Source organism: Arachis hypogaea, chromosome 2 (genome assembly GCF_003086295.3).
Source record: "Arachis hypogaea cultivar Tifrunner chromosome 2, arahy.Tifrunner.gnm2.J5K5, whole genome shotgun sequence".
Classification (NCBI taxonomy): Eukaryota; Viridiplantae; Streptophyta; class Magnoliopsida; order Fabales; family Fabaceae; genus Arachis; species Arachis hypogaea.
The window spans coordinates 5,149,382-5,171,214 of NC_092037.1; the positions used below are offsets into that span (position 1 = coordinate 5,149,382).

The 21,833-nt window shown below is 27.1% G+C and overlaps 1 protein-coding gene across 2 annotated transcripts; it reads left to right on the forward strand.

Annotated features, from left to right (window-relative positions):
- Positions 1 to 16,135: 16,135 nt before the first annotated feature.
- LOC112720841 (CBL-interacting serine/threonine-protein kinase 9) lies at positions 16,136 to 20,953 on the forward strand. 2 transcript variants are annotated; one of them, XM_029291113.2, is made up of 15 exons: positions 16,136 to 16,555; positions 17,099 to 17,161; positions 17,597 to 17,668; positions 17,768 to 17,875; positions 17,970 to 18,044; positions 18,318 to 18,371; positions 18,458 to 18,583; positions 18,686 to 18,775; positions 18,893 to 19,015; positions 19,113 to 19,220; positions 19,395 to 19,511; positions 19,597 to 19,653; positions 19,939 to 20,013; positions 20,358 to 20,430; positions 20,709 to 20,953. In XM_029291113.2, exons 1-14 carry the CDS (start codon positions 16,331 to 16,333, stop codon positions 20,418 to 20,420), a joined length of 1,356 nt encoding a protein of 451 aa, XP_029146946.1. In that variant the 5' UTR covers positions 16,136 to 16,330; the 3' UTR covers positions 20,421 to 20,430; positions 20,709 to 20,953. The 2 variants fall into 2 exon arrangements, with proteins under 2 accessions (XP_029146946.1, XP_072069669.1); XM_072213568.1 differs by having other exon boundaries at positions 16,183 to 16,555; positions 17,592 to 17,668.
- Positions 20,954 to 21,833: the final 880 nt, after the last annotated feature.

The following is a 21,833-nucleotide window of genomic DNA, read 5'->3' on the forward strand; positions in this document are numbered from 1 at the left end:
TAAAATATTCTCATTTCAATTAATTAATTCCAATTTTACCCTTTATACAAATTAAATTAGAGTTTTATTCTTGTTTCAATTTTTGTCTCTCACTTTACACCAAACAAAATATTGAGATTTATTTCAATCTCTATCTCTTAGTCTCTGTCTCTCAGTCTCAATCTTTCCGTTACTGTCTCTCCACCAAACACTACCTTAATGCTTAGCACATAACTAAAGAAATCTTTTCGCACCTAAGTTAACGATGACTCTTAATTATATCAACGCAACAAATATGTTTAGCTACCACAATCTCCTCTTTAAAATGGAGGTTCTAACTTCCGTTATATATGTTTGTTGTTCATTATTATACTAAAATTTGACTATTTATAATAACGATTAGCTCTTTTATTGTTATTATTACTTCTTCAAGTATAAATATGGACATTTTCTTATTATAACTTAGATTTTGCTCTTCATTATTAACACAAAATTTTGATTATTATTCAACAGTAAAATAAATGTTGATTCTTTAAACAAACGATGCTTAGACATCAATTATTCACGATTCTCTATTCCATTAAATAAACGTTGATCCTCTGGCGAATAAATTAAGTTTGAACATCAATCTCAAATAAATAATAAATTTGGTGCTAGAAAGATTTTGTTAATTACCTCAATGTACTTTTATACACGAACTTATTAATATTTGATTAATTTTATATTTTAGCGTATGAAATATAATTTAATTAAGGTAAATTTTATTCAATTCTCTTTAAAATAACATATAATTTATCTTCTATAATATCTTAATTATAATAGAACTATTTTATAATTAATTGTTATTATTTAAAATAAATAAATAATTATATAATTTTTTAAAATATTAATAACAAAACTGATCATCATCAAATTCACACCACACTCCACTACTTTTTTTATAGTATTAATAATTAGATGCAGTTCAATTTAAAAGAAATCTCATCTTTAAAATTCCAGTGTAATTTATTTACAATAAGCTACTAAAATTAACACTCGTATTTATATTCAGTGGCATATTAATCACAAACTGACACTTATTTATAAAGTAATTTTTGCGCTCCAACACCTCTTTATGAAAAGTAGCAAATGAATAATGAGTAGCATTTTAAACACAATCAATTTTATATATGAAGTAATCTATTAGTTTCCTAATACAGTTATATAATTTAATTAGAGTTGATTTTTTATTGATGAAATTAATTAATTATAAGTAGCAAAACTGAGATTGAGATTAATAATAAAGGGCAATGGTGAAGCTTGGAAGGATGAGAATATATAGAAGATTTGTTTTTAGGTAGAATAATTTAGAGAAAAGAGGAATTTGATTATTAATATTTTAAAAAATTATATAATTATTTATTTTAAATAATATTTTAATTATAAAATTATTTTATTATAATTAATATATCATTAAATTAAAAATTGACATATCATAACAGATAAATTATATATTATTTTAAAAGTAATGGGATAAAACTTTTTACATTTAATTAATGACTTGACTCTTAAATATATTTTGAACGTTGTTTCAAATAATAACCTAATCATATCCAAAAGTAAAAATATTAATATTTTTCTTAAAGTAGTTCATGTTCTTCCCATGCATCCACATCCTTATTGGCTTTTTAGTTTTTATCCCTTTTAAGCATTTTTTACTTTTTATTTTTTCTCCCCGGATTGCAGTTTTTTTATTATTGGAAAGCCATGTCATCCTTTCTGGAAATAAATTGAAAAATCAGGGACGGTTGTAAGAATCATGCTTTATTATTACTTTATGAGTTTGTATTGAAAGCTACCGTTATGTTACAATTAGACTTACCAAATTAATTAATGTGCTTAATTAGTCTTCTAATTGGATATAATCTGGTGAAGCTAACAACTCTTAATTATTTTTCTATCACTTCTTTGTCAATTCTTATGTTGCTTGTGCATCATGTTTGACTTAGATTATTCTCATATATTTTCGTTTCCCTCTTTTATTTTTTTTTTAGTTACACATATTTTGTTTTTAATCACAAAAAAATGTATGTTATAATAAAACTGGAAAAATATCTTGTCCCAGATATCAACTCATAGAAATAAGCAGGAAAGGGAATATAAATTAATACTAAAAAAAGTGATGGATCTGTCCTACATTCACTAAATCCAAATAAATAAACTTCACAAGTCTGATAAATTATCCTACAAGTTTATCACCAAATAATAATAATAATAATAATAATAATAATAATAATAATAATAATAATAAAGGAAGAACTAGAGATAATAAAGTAGGCTACAACATTCACCAAGAAACATTTTTGAAGTGTTTTTTCAAGCAAAATTAAAATTATTTGTAATTAATTACTCCGATCCTTTTAATTAGTAATCACTGCTATTTTGAGTGTTTTTTACACACTAATAAAATAAAATGCAGTATCATAACAAAGATTATGTCTAAATTTATTAATATACCAAAAAAAAATTCAAATGATCATTAATTATTATAAACAATATATAGAGATACTAATAATAAATTACTTGCTAATTAATTGCACAAGTCAAAATGAAGAAAAGAACATAGACTGTGGAGGTTCCTCAAAGTGATTGATCCAATGGATGAATTTGATGATGATGATTCACCATCCCATGTTCTTGTTTTTGCTCATCATCATCAATCTTGGAAATACAAAAGTCTGAGATGAATATTGAGAACCAAACAAAGGCTGGTGTGAGGAAGAGAATGAGACTAAAGGGTACCATCCAAAGATGCTTATTTGATGGATGATACTTATGTAACCACCATCCAAGCATACATCCTCCAAATATGCTTATCAACAAAGACAACAACAAAATCATCATGTATGTCTTTTTAGTTATCATCCTTTGTTGCCTTTCCTTGTAGTAATCTCCGATATTCTTCATTCCTTTAGACTCCGGTTGAATACTGTCTCGAAACACGACTTTAATACTTGTAATTGCTTCTATCATCTGATAAATAAGAAGTGCAATCAGTCGATCAGAAATTAAATAAAACCTAACTGCTTCGTAAATTAGATTCCGAATTACAAAAAATAATAATCCTACCTATTTTATGCAAAATTGTGTGTCTTAATATAAAGATATTTAGTATTTTTTGAAGAAAAGTTAGACCTCCCTCGTGATGAATAAGGACACAAGAAAACTTGCCTGCAAAAGGTGCTATATATAAGTGAAAGAATTAGATGAAGTATATAGAACATGATCAAGGAGATAGGGATGTTGAAGATCTAAATATGAAGGGACAAGAGAGAGAAAAAATAGGAACTTATTAGGTGCATGAATTTCAGGGATATATGTGCTAAGGAGGCAAGAGGGACATGAAGTGTGACGTTGTTTTTGTGCAAGTAAGTTCCTATTGAGGAATTGTAATTATGTGGGGATGTTAATGTTTTAGATTTTCAAGTTTGATAAATAAAAAAGTCTTCATTCTTTATTGAAGGACAAGAAAGAAAAAAATATATATGAGGGAGGAATTAAAGTGAATTGCGTCTTGGGTTTGGACACTCTTTAATAGAAGTGGAGTTAACTGGGGTAGGAATAATATAATTGATGGGTATAATTAATTTTGGTTGCATGTGTTGTTTGGTTCCTTTTTTCTACTTTGACAATTAGTTTGTTTATTGGGATATTCCGTTCCAATTTGGAGTATTCAAAACCCCACTAAAACAGCCCAAAACCACCACCCAAAGTATAAAATTCTGTTAGTGCTAGGAAATTACCAGGTTATTACATCATTGTTAATAAAATATCGTCATTAAAATATAGTGTTTATTATAAAAATAAAAATATGACGTATTATTAAAGATAAATTATTAAATTAATTATTATGTATTTAGGTATAAATATATATTATTTTATTTATTTTTAATTTATATTTTATATTTGAATATATATTCTATATATGAGTGGTTATTAACTGATTTTTAGTGTGTACGTATTATTACATAATATATTTGAATAAAAATATATGCATATAACAAAACAAAATTGATATAAAATTGTTATTGAATCTCTTATTTTACAATGGTTTCTTATTGAATAAGAGAGGTGTGCTTGTATAAATTTTGATACTTAAATAAATATGGATCTTAGAAATTGAAAAACAAAGATGAGTTATGTAAGATTTTGAATAAAGATATGGTATGTTAATTTTCTAACTTTGGATCCGTTACTTTTGCCTTTTTATTTATAATTTTGTATGCGTCATTTTTTTAAATGCTATTTTTTATTAGCAATTTCTACGTATTTTTGTTATATAATACCCCAAAACTTATTATCATTTTTTTTCAAAAAAAAATGAAAATTGATTATTCGAAATAAATATATATTGTAGAATGTAGACCGTCAATGAATTTAAGGTTTAATTACTCTACTAATCTTTATAATTTTATCAAATTTTTAATTAAATTTCTATACTTTTTTTAATTGAATCCCTATATCGTATCAAATTTTGTAACTAAGTCCCTGGTTTGTCGCCACAAAAATAGGAATCAATTGAATATTTTGTTAAATAAAATAGAATATTTATTTAAGTGTTAGACATATTCATTTTATTTAATAGAATATTTTTTAATTCTAACATTTTGTTACAGCATGAATTTAATTATAAAATCTGATATAATATAAAGGTTTAAATAAAATATATACATAAAGATTTAATTAAAAATTTAATAAAATTATAAAGAACTAAATTTAAAGACATATTAATATATTATGACATTAGATAGAAATAAATTGTCACTTTAACCTGATTTTTAGTTTGATCATACTTAAAATACGGGAAAATGGTGAATATGATTTGTGATTAGGGACCACTACAACACCATTTAATTTAATTTTGAAGTTCCGCAGATGCAACGAAATGCCACTCAGTTGGAACTTACGTATAAAGCATAAGTATGGTATAATTAATCTAATTAACATGTCAGCTAACCCAACCATATAACTTGTCATTAATTAATAATTTTTATATTATATAATAAGGATACATTCTGAAATGGATTTGGGATGAGATTTGCAGAGATATGGGGTGCACACCAAAACTACAATGGCCATTTGTAAATTATCGTCCGATAAAAATATCATGAACGTACAAATTTTGTCATGAAAAACAATAGTTATTTATATTTATGTATATTATTTTATATATAATTTTTAAAATAATTTAAATAATTAAATCTATTGCGACAGAATAATTAAATTTTGGTAGTTGGATTTTAATATCTATATATATAATATGCTTGATTTCTTAAATTCTATCGTATATTATTATTTTACATAAATTATTTTACATAAATTATACTATTATTAACGCCATATCTTAAGTAGTAGGAGTATAAACAGACTAAAACTTATCAGGTTGATTGTCTAATTTATTAAAAAAATTGGTTATTAAATTAAAAAAATTGAACTTGCTAAAATTAAAAATCCGCCCAAAGTGAAAAATCACTTAACCCACGGGCTTTAATTTAAATTTTTTTATTAAATGTAAAAGCCAAAATTTCAATGCTTCTTATTTTATTCAGTTTTTGCTATCACCATTAATTTCTAACATCTTACTAAGCCAACATTTCCTCGTTTTTATTTTTTCTATAGAAAAAAAGACAGATAGATCCCTATCTTTTTAAGTTTTTGACAAATATATTCTTGACGAAATTTAAATACAAAAAAATCCCTAATTTTCATAGATAGAGGATAATTTCATCTTTTCATTTATTTGTCTCTCATAAATCAAACAGAACTGATTGACATAATTATAATAGTGACCAAGTGTCCATTACAATGCCATATTGGATGGAGGCTAAAATTTGTAGGACAAAAAAGTTCTTGGTCATAAAAACAGCGTCGTTTTGCAAATTTTAAATTTTTATTAAAAACCTTTTTGAAAGACATAAATTACTATACATTACCTTAATCCTTTCAAAAAAAATCAGAGTTTTCAGCTCTCCAAAACGAAACTGAAGTGTCATCCAGGAAGGTGAAGTAAGAGAAACGAAGCTAGTTTGCTGAAGTAGTTCAGTCATCAAGCAAGATAAGCAAATTCGTAACCTTTTTTATTTCTTCGCGTTAGGATTCCATATAGTGTAGGGTGCAATGAATGCAAATGCCTATTAAGTTCTCTACTTTACTTTCTGTTTGAGTTTTGTTGAGAAAAGTTATTGCCTCCCCAGTTTAAAAGTTTCTGAAGTTTTGAAATTTGTGGTTTGATTTTATTTTTGTTAAAAAATTTCAAATGACTAAAAGATTTGTGATTCCTATTTTCACCATGGAGAAAATTTTATGAGGAATGGTAATGAGGTCTTGTTTGAAAAAGTAAAAAAAATTCAGAAATAGACGTAAATTTTATCAACTTTGGTGATTTGATGGTGAAGTTGTTTGTGGATTTAGGATATTCCGACTACAAGACAATATATTGGTTTGATAGTACGGCGAGTGATATTGAGTGTGGACTTTATCTTTTATCATGGGATAGTGAGATTCGTGAATTATGTGACAATTTTATGAGGAATAAAAGAAAATGAGTTTTACATTTATTTTGATCATGTTAGTAATGAACCTAAGTATGTAGAGGAAGCAAGAGCCGGGAATGTAGGAACTGAAAATGTTGAGTGTATAAAACTAAATGACATTTGTGATAATCTGATGACGGCTATAAGAGCACGGAAGATGAACCTTACAAACTTTCATCTCCAAGGTATGATGATGACAGTGATGATGAGGAGAAAAGTGGAGAAGAGAAGCATGCCAAAAAAAAAAGAGAACAAGAAGGATCCACTAAAAAAGAAGGATGCACCAATGAAGAATAGATCAAATATTACTGAAAAAAACTCAATATACAACCAAATGTTGGGCCCAATATAGACCAAAGAGTTGGGTCTTCTTTACAAATTGGTGGGCCTAGTAATGAGCTTATTATACACTCAAACTCCACTGATTCAGAGTATGACTATGAATATCATTTAGAGGATTTGCATACCCATGTTTCTTCTTATGAAGAAGTTGAGAAGCAGCATTGGCCCGAGTTCAATGATGAGTATGGATTTGGAGAAGGCCACTTTGAAGTAGGGACCAAGTTTGCAATTCTTGATGATTTTAAAGAAGTGGTGAAGGACTTGTTCATATCTGAGGGCAGGGAGTTTCAATAGGTTAAAAACGATAAGGAAAGGGTTCGGTGGGTTGCAAAGGAGAAGAATGTCCATGGGTTGTATATGTATCCTACAATAATTCTCTTAGATATTTTAGGTTAAAATTTTTAAATTTGAGCAGACATATGCAAGGGACATGGACAATAATGCTACTGACTAGTACTGGCTAAACAAGAAAATTGAAAAATACTAGCTATCTATCCTCAAATAACTAGGAAGGAGGCAACTAATTTTCCGAAAGATGAGTTTGGCATACATATGATAAAGTGGTTTACAGGACATTAAAAAAGGTAAGAGATAGAATTGTCAGAAGCGAAAGAGAACAATATGGAAAGCTGAAGGATCATCTATTCAGACTCCTATGCAGCAAGCTTGGATCTACTGCACTCCTAGAAACGATACCAATTCTACAGTTTTCACTAGTGTTTGATAATATATATATATATATATATATATATATATATATATATATATATATATATATATATATATATATATATATATATATATATATATATAAGAATTCAAGAGTGTAGACCTCTAATAAGCTTGGATGAATGCTTTTTAAAAGGATACTTTGGTGGACAGTTATTTTTGGCAATGACACAAAATGCCAATAATCATTTTTATACCATTGCTTATGTTGTTGTTAGATTAGAAACAAAGGAGTCGTGGAAAGAATATGGTATGACAATATTCCTATGTTATGCTTTAGGTTGATTGAATGAATTATATATGCTTGTTTAATATTATATAGTCCTTATCTATGTTATGCCTTATTTCTGGCTTAGGTTCATTGAGTGAAAATAAACATTAATTTACAAGAATTCTATATCTATTCAAGGCAATAAGATATGGATAATTCAAATCTTCATTCTTTCATTCATATTAATTAAATAGTCAACTGACATAATTCACTACAATCTCCATTTTTTTCATATCTTAAACAAACAAATACCAAAAACTACAACAATCAAGCCTATCTCTATAATCCAGAAGTTATTGTTTTTCTTGTTCTTTAGATAGATTATTCTTTATTCTATATCAACCATTCTGTTCTCCAATTCTTTCTTTCTAAAATGTTCTTCAATATCTAAGCTCTGATTGTCTCCTAATGTCCTTGTTATTTTCATGCACCCAATTATTTTAATGTGATCATCAACCCACACAAAGAATTTACAAAGGTGGTTGTTTCACCTAAATCAATTCAGATAGAATAAAATGTGTTGGTAAAAAGAACTTTTAACTTTATCTATATACATGAAAAATTGCTAGCTCACCTTGAAGAATGGGAATCCAAAACATAGCTTGTTTGGATTGGTGTTTGTTTTCGACATATAAAATATGACATACACTTTCACATAAGCATTTAGGACAACGCCATCTTTTTCATCCCCAACTTACACTGAACATGGGTCCACATTTACGACCGAGCCTTCCTGTCATCTGCCACCACCTTTCGCATCGTCTCATGCTTGATGAGCTCCAATCACTGGTCATCAATATAAGCAACACAACCATGAACAATTATAAACAACTGCTGCATATGTTACTTTAGAAAATTCAATTTAAATCTCATTAGGGCCACTTTTGCAAAACGACGTCGTTTTTATGATTAGGGTTTTTTTTGTCCTACAAACTTTAGCCTCTTTTTAGTATGACACCGTAAAGAACACCTAGACACCGTTATAATCACGTCAGCTAGTTTCGTTTGATTTGTGAGATGCAAATAAACGGATAAATAAAATTTATCCTCCATTTGTAAAAGTCAAAAAATTTTTATATTTAAATTTCTTTAGAAATATATTTGTCAAAAACTTAAAAGGACAGGAATTTATCTATTTTTTTTCTTTTTTATAAATCCATTTGATTTTGGTTATTGTTCTTTGAATGGAATTTTTAATTTTTATTGTTTACCATTAAAATCTAGATAATGAATAATTAGTAATCAAAAAAATTAATTTTTTCTTTAAATCACATTTTTTGGTAGGTCGATGTGCCTCTTACTGTGTTGGCCAAAAAACAAGAATAATTTAACATTTTTAACCTGGCTATTTGAATATAACACATACAAATTTATTGTTTAAAGACAAACTTATTGGAAACAAAACGGTGCGAGACATACAAATTTGTTTACCAATCCTATATATTATCCCATATATTTGGGTCTAAAAGAAACCATTTAAGTAGAAAAAAACCATATAACAATAAAAACTTAAAAAGTATTCTTTTCGGGGCTCCATGAAAAGGAAGTTCAGTTTTTTAAAATAGTTGTACGCAATGTTCAGACAAATATGGGCAATAAATTTGATATGGGCAATGATGTATACCTATAGGCCCAGTCAAATTCTAGTGGCTCTACTTTAAAATCTTTTTTGTTTCAAGACCCAAAAACAAATTTTTGTTTGGATTCAAATGTACGTTAGCACTATTGACAAAAAGCCAAATCTTCATGGCAGAATTTACAAGTTGGAATCTTTTCTAAAAAAGGGAATCTTCAATTTTCTCTCTTGATTTTCCTTTCATATAAGGATACGGTGTTCATCGATAGTATTTGATCAGCATATCCGTCATATTTATGTGAATTCGATTAAAAAATTACTGATATTGATTCAATCTGTAAGGTTATTGCATCGGATCCAATTCGATTTACACATTAATAACATCGAATTGTATATTTCATATATCGAAATTTTGATTATATTCAATTTAATCCGATCCGTATTCACTTTTACTTTCATATGCTTTTATTTCACAAATTTGCACGGAAAGTAATTAATCGCATACAATAATAATACCTTTTTTTGGAGAAAATTAATTATATCAATAGTAGGGTAAAATAAGATCTTACACTCGAAACTCAAAATTATTTTTTTAAATAATAATTTAATTATATAAATTAAATAATTATTATTTACAAATATACCATGTACACACACGCACACACACATAATTTTATAAATAACATGTTTTAAAATAGAGAAACTTACTTATTGATGTATTGTTCTAATTAGTAATGCTATACGAGGTTAAAAAATTTACTTATTTTATTTTTATTGGAATAATATTCAAAGATGAGATTTGATGGTTGAAGTCTTAGCTTCCCACATCATATGAGATGCAGGTTTTTTATTTTTATTTTTAATTAAAGATATCATCTCTTAAACTATGAGAAGCTTTTGGATTAATCTTTTTTTTTTTAAATAAATCTGACAAGATACACTTATTGGTAATAGAGTCGCTCATCATCATTATCATCATCGATTCTCCTTTTTTTAGATCCTTTAAATTTAATTTTATCATCATTATCACTTAATTCAATTCTAATTTAAAAATTAAATAAATCGTATCTTACTCAAATTGATAAAAAAAGTTGAATTATACTAAAAATCAGTAGTAGAAAATCGAAATAACTAGTTATAATGGACATAAAAAAAAACTATATTATTATTTTCTTTTCAACAATTATTAGATCCTCATTTTTCTAATGGCATGTAGTAATTTTTATTTTCTTTTGCAACAACACCATTAGCATCAGTATCAATTTTCACTCCCTATTATATTTCATTTATAGCTAATTTATCATCATCAACAATCATCAACAACAGTAGTGGTGAAAAATAATAGTGATATATTAAGACAAATAAACTATATTCAGATCTTGAGTTTCTAAGATGCCTCATTCCTTTATTCCATTATTTTCTCTTATTGTTTCAATTTTATTACAAAACGGATCTAAAAGAGTAATAATAATAGTAGGAATTGATTTTTCATTATTTGCAACAATAAATCAAAATTACATATGGAGTTATATACATACACCTTGGGGTTGTCTCAAAAAATGTCTATCTACGATGAATAGGGTATATTTAGAAAAACACAACAAAAAATAACCACAAAAATACACACGACCAATTAATTAAATATCGAAAGAAATATCTGGTCCGATATAAATATAAATTATATGGTATATATATAATGTGGACAATGTTCATCCTATTGTACTGAAGGTGTACATAATCATCGATAGCAATACTCCAATAATGTTTATATCTTTTGGACCACCTTTATTAATAATTTAATATGTATCATTCATGGGCCATCTTATTTCTAAACATGTGGATTCTTGCACCTTTGGGTGTATGCTTCTTGTATTCTTTCATGTTATCAATCAATCAAATATTGTAACATCATTATCCCCGCTTGTTTCTTTCCACCTCTACAAATTTCTAACCATACATACACATATATAGTCAAAAAAATTATAAGGAACTAAGATTTTATTAGTCATTATTAATTAATTTTTATTCTTAAAATTATTTTTAATCCTTATCTTTTAAAAGATTTAGAATTTAAAAATTTTAGGCTTATAATTTAATATTTATAATTCAGAATTTATTGTTTACAACGATCGAAGGAGGTGAAGGCAGAGTGGTTGATAGCAGTGGTGGTGGAAACTGCAACATGGGTTGTCAGCAACAAAAAGTGAAGTTGTGATGGTGTTAAGAGCAATGTTGGAAAAAAGAAAGAAAAAAATACGATAAAAAGAGTAAAAAAAAATTTTAAGAATTTTCGGTGCATGTGTGTTGATAAGTTTTTCATAATTTAAAACTCTTCTTCTTCTTCTTCATCTTCTGCTCCTTGACTGCTTCTTCTTCTTCTTTTCATTATTATCATCATCTTCTTTCTTTTTCTTATTTATCTTTTTTTTTGTTTTATCTTCTCAAGTTTCTTCTTGTTTTACTCTCTTAACAATAATAAAAACAATCAAACAAAGAAAAAGAAATACATAATGCTACAAAATTATTTGGAAGATGATGAACTTACATTCATTCACTTAAAAGAAAGAAAGAAATAAGAAAAAAAAGAAAAAGATAAAAATGTAGCATTAGAGGAAATATGTTTCTGTATTTATAGCATATTTCGGTGTAACACGAAGATATTTAAGTATATTGTTTAAGAATTTTCGGTGTTTTTGTACCGACAAGTTCTGCATAATTCAAAACTCTTCCTCTTCCTCCTCCTCATCTTCTGTTGCTTCTTCTTCTCTTTTTTCATCATCATCACCATCTTGTTCTTTTTTTTATTTATCTTTTCCTTTTTGTTTTATCTTCTCAAGTTTCTTTTTGTTTTACTCTTTTAACAAGAATAAAAAAAATCAAACAAAGAAGAAGAAACACAAAATGCTGTAAAATTATTTGGAAGAATATGAACTTACATTTATTCAACTAAAAGAAAGAAAGAAATAAGAAGAAGAAGAAGAAGAAAAAAAATGCAACATTAGAAGAAACAATTTTCTGTATTTGCAGCAAATTTCGGTGTAACACGAAGATATTTAAGTGTATTGTTTAAAAATTTTCGGTGTATGTGTGCTGATAAGTTCTGCATAATTCAAAACTCTTTTTCTTCCTTCTCCTCATCTTCTGTTGCTTCTTCTTCTTCATTTTCTTATTTTATTTTTTTATAATTCTTTTCGAATTCAGTTTCGCAACTTCCTTCACTTCTCGCGATGATTTTAAAAAAATTTTAAAAATTTTTGATTCTTGTTTAAATTTTAAACATTGCAATTTTGATTGAAAAAGAAGAACTGTTTGTACTATTCAAAAATTAAAAAAATATGTATTTACACATAATCTAAATTAAAAATTATTTTTATTAGATTTAGACCAACTTGAATAAATTTACATTATATACCAAAAAAACATGTATATATAACCGTCCTCCTAATTTTAACACACCCTAAACTATTACTGATTTAAATATTAGAATATCTTGCCGTTATACTCCATCTCTACAGAAATGCCAACTTGGATTACGAAAATTCGTTATAGTCTTACGTCCCAATTCCACAAATTCATGTTCTACTATCATAGGAAATAATCCAGTTCTCACGTCTCGAATAAAACTTATTTATATATGTAACGGAAGTTGTATAAAAATATTTGACTCCACTATACCTGCCTACCTTTCTACTAATATAAAAGAGAATTGTATTAATGATATATCAAAATTAATTTGATTTGAATTCAAGATGAACTACTCTGATCTCTTTCGTTACGGGAAAAAAGAAGAATTATTTGTTATTCATGTTGGTGACCATGTCATTAAAAAAAAAAATAAATAAACGTGTTTTATAAGGATAAACTAACGAGCAATTTTAAAGGAAAGAGTTTTTTATTGAAAAAAAATTATTATAATGTATTAAAAAATTTTGAGAGAACAAATTAATTATGGTGAAAATTCAGGTGCAGTCGATTTTACGTAAAATTAATAATTGAGAGTTGTTAAATAAAAATTTAATTAAATCAGTTAAATTATTTAACGATTTTCAATTATCAACTTCACGTAAAGTCGATTGTACCTGAGTTTTCACCGTTAATTATTATGATGAGAGAATTTAAAGTCTTATAATGTGAGGTTTTTTTTTTAATATTAATCCTATAAAACTCATAATATAATATTCTTTTTTTTAATATTAATTTAAAACTCATAATAAATGACACTTTATTTGATCTTTGACCGGTAAAAATTCTCTACTAATAATCAAAACCCTACACAGGTAACCCAAACTCTCAATAAGAGTACCAAATATAATGATTAATGAACTATGAGATTTTAGGATTCACAAAAACTAATTATTATAGTGAGAAAATCTAACATCTTATATAAGTTTTTTTTTTTTTTTTTTTTTTTTTTTTTTTTTTTTTTTACCTTAAGTGACTCATGTCAGTTTCTTGGAACCTTCATCCAAGTCCAAATAATTAATTGGTCAATTTGATGCAAGAATAGGACACGGTAACTTAAATTTATACCATATATGCATGCACCCAATTAAGGTACATGATAAGGAAGATTTTAACCTTTGAAGAATAAAGCAAAATAGCAAATAAATCCAAATTCAGTCTATCCACACAATTAAAAGACAGAAGATGACAAATTAAAGAAAGAAACATTGAATGTGGAAAAGATGGCGTTAGGACTTAGGAACACATGGTTGGTTTGGCCACTTGTTTTTTTCTTCATCATCTCTTCAACCAACAAGAACAACCCATACGTACCCTAAATCACATGTATGTTTTTGGGTGTTAAAATATAGAAATCAAAATCTCAAATATTTATTTTATAAGAAGATTAAATTTATCTATAGTATACAAGATGCATGATTAGATATTTGTTATTTATTGACGTAAGAACATAACTAACTTTTTTTCCTACAGAACGTAAGAACATAAATTTAATTATGTGTTATTGTTCCTTTCTAGTTTTTACTTTTTTACAACAATGTAATTCAGGTAGATTGATAGATACAGCTTTCTTTTTTTAAATATTTTTTAATTTAATTATAAATATAAAACATTATTGTTCAAAAAATTATTATGTATGTGCTAAACTAAATAATTTAGCCACCACTTATATTTTATATTTTCCCTTGCCAAGATTGTGAAACCCCCTCACCACCTTCCTTTTTTTTTTAACCAAGAATTTGATTACTTTAACTAAAAATATTTTTAAAAAATATTAGATAAATAAATCATTTTTATAATTAAATTTGATCAGTTCAACCAAATCTTTTTTTTTTCTTATGTCTTTTTTTTTAACTAAAATTTTTGAATATCAATTGTTAAGTTATTAGATTAATTTAGTTAAATTTAATTACTAAAATAACTTAGTTATGCAGTATTATTATTTCGTAATCCAAATTAGAATTTAATTTGACGCTGACAAGAAAATGGTACGAGTTTGCCTAATACTTTACTAATAAGAACTTAGTAGTAATCTACTTTAAAAGTAAACAGACATTTGTACTATTTAGATTTCTGCATAATAATTTTCTCAAAATAAAAAATTCAAGATAAAGTAGATAAACAATCATTAGTGCATATGAAGAATAAGGAATATAAATAAGCCAATTATTTTAAAATATTAAAAATTAAAAATTATATCGTATAACCAATAATTTGGGATAAAATATGTTTTTTTTATCTCTAAGGTTTATGATTTAAAAAAAAAACATTCTTAATATTTAATTTTATTTTTAAATTCTTTTATTATATCAAAATTATTCTACAATATTTTTAATTTGTGTTAAAATTATATTCTTAATTTTATTTCTAATATTTTAAATAAAATTAACATCCAAATATAAATTTAAAACAAATAAATAATTTTAAACACAAAATTAAATAAAATTAAACGTTAAAATTATTTTAAAAAATACAAATATTAAAAAGATATTTTACCCTTTATAGTCAATACAATAGAAAGCTACTACATATCAATTACGGAATATAGCAAAAAAATCCTAAATTTTGTACTTCACTGTTATACAAATTGACATAAAATTACTTGATAAAAACTATAAATAATTATATATGAAATATAAAATAATTTATATACAATTATTTTTATATTAATAATTAAAAATTATTAAATACAATTTAATTAATTATGTTAAATTATTCAACAATATTCAACTAACAATCTTATATAGATTTTTATTAACATTCAATAATTTATAGTTAGAAATTTAAGTGAAGTCAATTTTAGGTGAAATTGATATTTAAAAGTTATATTAGATAAAAATTTAATCAAATCAATTAAATTATCTAACAACTATTAAATACTAACTTCACTGATATCATGTATTAAAACTCGCATATTAACTTTTGTTAGTTTATGAAAAATGCAAATACAGTGATAAATACTATGATAAAGATAACGAAAAAGTTATAACTTTCGCATCTAAAATTTCTTTCATTTTAAAAGAAGTTTAAAAATAATCTTAAATAGAACGATCTCTCTATTTAAATAATTTTTTATTTTATTTTTTTTGTTTAGTATATTTGAGTCCAAAAAAACTTTACTGCACTAAGTTTTAGGTGCAGTATAAAAACAAAAAATTTATATGTCCGAACAAAATGAGGAAAGTGTCCCCACACGCTTTCGCCACGCACTCACAAACACACACAAATCCATTCCGTGCAGTTCGTAATTCGTATATATCTCTCTTCTCTTCTCTTTTCTCTTCTATCTTCAATTATTTGATTAATTTATTATCACACTCTCTCCGTTTTGTACTCATTCACTTGCAACTTCTTTTTCTGTTTTCTTTTCCTATTCAAAGAGCTCAATAATATATAATCATGAGTAGCAGCAAGAGCAACAAGAAAGGAGGAAGAGGAGGAGGAGCGCCACCGCCTCCAAGGGCGCCGGCTCGCACCTGCGTGGGGAAGTATGAGCTTGGAAAGACTATCGGAGAAGGAAGCTTCGCGAAGGTTAAGTTCGCCAAGAACGTTGAGAATGGAGATCATGTTGCCATCAAGATCCTTGACAAGTCCCATGTCCTCAAACATAAGATGATTGAGCAGGTACTACTTTCTCATTTTTATTATTCATCATTTTTTCATTTTCACCAATGGATTCTCTCCTGTCAGATAGTATTATCAATATTCTGTTTGGTCTTTTTCCTTTTATGCCAAAGTAAAAAAATAAAAAATAAATGTGACTTTAAAAAATAATAGAAAATACTATCTATACGCTATAAATGTATATATTTATATACGCTATAAATGTATATATTTATATATAAATTTATGAATAATTTAATTTTTTAATATATTTTATATTTTAACTGCTGATGTACGCATGTACACATAAGATAGTTGAAAAATAATAGTAAACTAAGAATTCGTTCTGATCTTAATTCTATCTTATTGGTTTTGTTTTTGATTAGTTTAAAGAAGTAGTTGAGAATTTTGTATTAAAAAGATTTGCACTTGATCCAGATAAAGTGTAAAATATTACATTTTTGTGAGAGTAGTGTGTAGTGAATTATTATTATTTTTTTCTTGGCTTCAAATGAAAAATAATTTTTTCCTTTTTAATTTAGTTTTTTTAATCAATGTTTGCAGCTGAAGAAGGAAATCTCGGCGATGAAGCTGATCAACCATCCAAACGTTGTAAGAATATTTGAGGTAACCAACCACTTTTCCCAAAAAGTGTTCCATTTTGAGCATAAATTGCTGAAAGCTAAAATTGAATGAATTAAGATATTATTTTATGTTATTGCTAAACGCTAATGTTTATAATTTATTATCATTGTTCTTTTTGGTGACACTGTGATACACCACTATTCATAGTGAATTTAGAATCACCTTAAAATGTTCTTAGAATTTTTGTACTGTTATGCTGTGCAAGATTTTTCCTTGTTCTGGCATGGTGGAAAAGATTCTTCTGATTGAAAAATTAGTTTGTTGCGGTTTAATCTAAAATTGATACATTTACTGGAAGGGACATTTATTTTAAAACAGAAGAAGTATTATTTTCCTTTCCTAGAATCATAATCAATTGCAAACATTGTTAAATATGTTATATTCTAAGTTAAATACGTGTTCTATGTTTAAGAATAGGTGATGGCAAGCAAAACAAAGATTTACATTGTTCTAGAGTTGGTTAATGGAGGAGAACTATTTGACAAAATTGTAAGTAATTGCTCATTTATCCTTTTTTTTTTCTATGGATCTTGGATTAGAATCTAAACAATTCCTCTGTCACATGCTGGATCTTTGATTATTATCTAGGCGAGATATGGAAGACTAAAAGAGGATGAGGCAAGAAGCTATTTTCAACAACTAATCAATGCAGTTGATTATTGCCATAGTAGAGGAGTTTATCATAGAGATTTGAAGGTAGATAGCAACTAAGTTAGTCCCTTTTTAATAACTTGCGATCGAGTTAAGAAATAAAAAATCGGTAGACTAATATTCAGTGTGTATTTTGCAGCCTGAGAATCTTCTTCTGGACTCAAATGGTGTTCTTAAAGTTTCGGATTTTGGATTGAGTACTTACGCGCAGCGAGTAAGATCATAGGGACAACAGCTATTAGTTCTTTATGCAAATTTATGTCTTAGGATACAATTATTCTAAGATCAACCATGCCAGGTGTATACTAAAATCAGCCACCAATTTAAAATACATATTATAATACAAAATACATGTTAAAAATGAGTTAAACTACACATGTAGAATACGGGGGTGACTGATTTTAGTGTATAAATAGCATTTTTGATTTACAGATAGAATATCATCTGTGTCATTAAGACAATAACCAAACACGACTATTTATTACAGGAGGATGAACTTCTTCGCACGGCATGTGGAACCCCGAATTATGTTGCTCCCGAGGTAGCTAATACTTTATGTGCATATATATTAATGGAAGATATGTATATATATAGATGTATGTAATGTGAGTGTGGAATTTGAATAAGGTGATCAATGATAGAGGCTATGTTGGATCTGCATCTGATATATGGTCTTGTGGAGTCATTCTCTTTGTACTCATGGCTGGATACTTGCCTTTTGATGAACCAAATCAAATGGCACTTTACAAGAAAGTAAGTTTAGTAACTGTCTCAAGGCAAAAAAAACAGAATTGCTTGGCGAAAATTTATCTTTAGAGTCTAATTTGGGGACTGAATTCTGTGCATGTGTTTCAGATTGAAAAGGCTCAATTCACATGTCCATCTTGGTTTTCGCCCGAGGCAAAAAAAATTCTGAAGCGAATTCTGGATCCAAATCCTCTCGCAGTGAGTTCTAAAATCTAAACTGAATTTTTTCCCCAGATTCTTAGTCTTAGTTTTACAATGTTATACTGTTTTTTTTTTTTTTTGCCTTTTTATTTATATTTAGTTGCATTTTCGCAGAGGATAAAAATTCCTGAACTCTTGAGAGATGAATGGTTTAGAAAAGGATACAAGCCACCAAGTTTTACAGAGGAAGAAGATGTAAATGTAGATGATGTAGCTGCTGCTTTTGATGATTCTAAGGTACTACTTCTTTATTTGATTAAAAGATTTAATTTGCTTATCATAAGAGAGTTTTGATCTGTAGAAATGTCATTAAGTTAATTCTCTTTATGTGTAGGAAAATCTAGTGACAGAGAGAAAAGAGAAACCGGTTTCAATGAATGCTTTTGAACTCATTTCAAGATCTCAAAGCTTTAACCTTGACAGCTTATTTGAGCAGCAAACAGTAAGTAAAATATGAGATTTGGTCTTTAACTTGATCATATTAACAAATTTATTTATATTTTGAATGAAAACTCTCTTTTAAGAGAATTATTTTTTATCTGTGATTGTACTTGATTAATGATGCATTGATGCTTAGCTTGTTTAATTATATTTTCTTAAAATCAAATTATTATAGGGAGTTGTAAAGAGAGAAACACATTTTACTTCACAACATCCTCCGAACGAAATCATGTCGAAAATTGAGGAAGCTGCCAAGCCTCTTGGATTCAATGTTCGCAAGCGAAATTATAAGGTAAAGATTCAATCTTAGGCATTTATTTTGTTGCAAGCAATCTTTGAATCCATTTCAAATTCTAACTTCGAGTTAAATTCTGCAGATGAGGCTGCAAGGTGATAAGAGTGGAAGGAAAGGTCATCTTTCGGTGGCTACCGAGGTATATAAAATTTCCAATGTTTTCTAATTTAAGCATTTTCTGAATAAGAAAGAGGAAATTGTGAAAACAATAAAGTAGATGAGAAATACTAGGGGATCATCAAAATTTATTGTTTGTGGCGATCTTTAACGATCAACTCAATTTCTTTAGTCTAGTAATCTAACAACATACTTTATCCCATACTTTTAAATATTGATGGCCAAAAACAATAAATTCTGACGCCCCCTAGCAATCCTCAAAATAGATTTTATGTTGATTGCTAAAATAGAAAATCTACTTATTTAGGTTTTCGAAGTGGCGCCCTCCTTGCACGTGGTGGAGCTGCGGAAAACCGGTGGCGATACACTGGAGTTTCACAAGGCATGTTTCTTAGCTCTGTTAATAACAAAATATTAATCACCTAATAATTAACCATTGTTTTTTGTAGTTTATATCTCATTTGCTTTATTTTTTTCTTATATTTAAATCAATATAGCCAATTTTGAACTTTTTTATACTAAAAATGTTGGTACTTTTGCGTTTTCTTTTTTTTATTATTATTATAATGGCTTATGATTAAAATTAAATTTCAATTGGTAATAATAATAATAATAATAATAATAAATTGTTGTAAAATCACTTTTTTGAAAATTAGAAACAAATACATATTCTCCTAGTTGTTATTTATTGAAGCTAACCTTGGTCATTACTGATTTTATATGCAGTTCTACAAAAACTTCTCTTCAGGGTTGCAAGACATAGTTTGGCATACTGAAGAAAAAATTTGAGGAATAAAAGGTATAGCCTGTTCTTTTTTGCCCTAATATAGTAATATGTATCTTATTTTTAATAACAAAAAGTTCAAATAGTTTTGATGCCAGTCAACTCACTAAAATTAAGATACATTCTAGTATCAAAGAATAGTGATAATATGCATGTTTTATACTATAGAATCAGGAAATAGATTTTGGCGAATTTGTTATACCATTTTATGGTATGCTTTATCTCAGAGTTTTTTTCTATTGGTCTTTCTGATGATTAAATAATTGGATGTAATTATGTGTTGTGTTGCACAGGTGCTGTAGACATGCAATTATCCCGGTTCATGGAATTATGAATGAGATAGAGTAACTTTTTAAATTTGGAGAGTTTTGAAATTAAATTTGAGAGTAAATTAAACTTTTGTAAATAGTTCTTTCATATCTTAATTTGGATATAGTTCACTCTTCCCACAGAGAAAAGTAGTGATAAGAGACTCCGGATTCTGAACATGTAATACAATTGAACATAAGTATTCTATGAACTACTATGTGTGTGACAATGTTTTGGATTCGGTTTTGGAACAACAGTTTCATTGTAAATTCTATTTTTTCCAGCATAGTTATTTAATCTTGATCATAAAATAACATGCTGGTTGTGGCATTATACTACTGTTCTCATAGTTAGGAAATATTTATTCACACGAAAGACAACACTATCCTCAACACAAAAAAAAAGGACAACACATCACCTAATCTTTATTATTTTGAGACATGCTTAAGGGGTCTTTTATTTATTTAAAAAAATGGTCACTAAATTTGATAATTGACCACGTAGGACAAAAAAGGATCCACAAAATAGAATTATAAAAAAGATATTGAATTTTTATAGTCACTAATCTTGATTTGGCACAACATAGCATCAATATTATTGTTAATGGGATCTACATGGCCGGGTGAAGTTGAGTTCATCTTAATTAAGATTCGTCCTTAAATAATGACCGGGTCTATTTTTGAAACTCTTATTCGTTCTTAAACCCGGTAAAATCATACTACTTTCGGATCACACTAAAACCGACTCTAAATCGGTGAAGTTCGGATTTTGATAAACTTTATGTCAAAAATTTATTATGCATTTATTTATAAAAAAGAAAAAGACATATTTATTACCAAAAAGTTGATATCCATATTTGGACTTGAATTTGTCCATAAATTCTAATTTCCTATTTCTTTAATCTATTTTCTAATTCAACTAAGTGTGATTAAAAATAAAACAATAAGTTTATAATTAATATAACATAGTATTGGAATTAATTTAAAATATATATACATTTTTTAATTCTCTTAGAGTGTACATGAAATCGGGTGAAGCCGGATTCGCCTTGACCCGGACCAGGTCCTAAATAATGACCGAGTTTATTTTTTAGACTCTTACCGTCTCTA

Excerpts from the sequence above, each read along its gene's own strand:
- LOC112720841 (XM_029291113.2), top strand. The coding sequence starts at position 16,331 with ATGAGTAGCAGCAAGAGCAACAAGAAAGGAGGAAGAGGAGGAGGAGCG. Across the intron at positions 18,045-18,317 it reads TGAGTACTTACGCGCAGCGA|GAGGATGAACTTCTTCGCAC; the intron begins GTAAGATCATAG and ends TATTTATTACAG. Across the intron at positions 18,584-18,685 it reads AAATGGCACTTTACAAGAAA|ATTGAAAAGGCTCAATTCAC; the intron begins GTAAGTTTAGTA and ends CATGTGTTTCAG.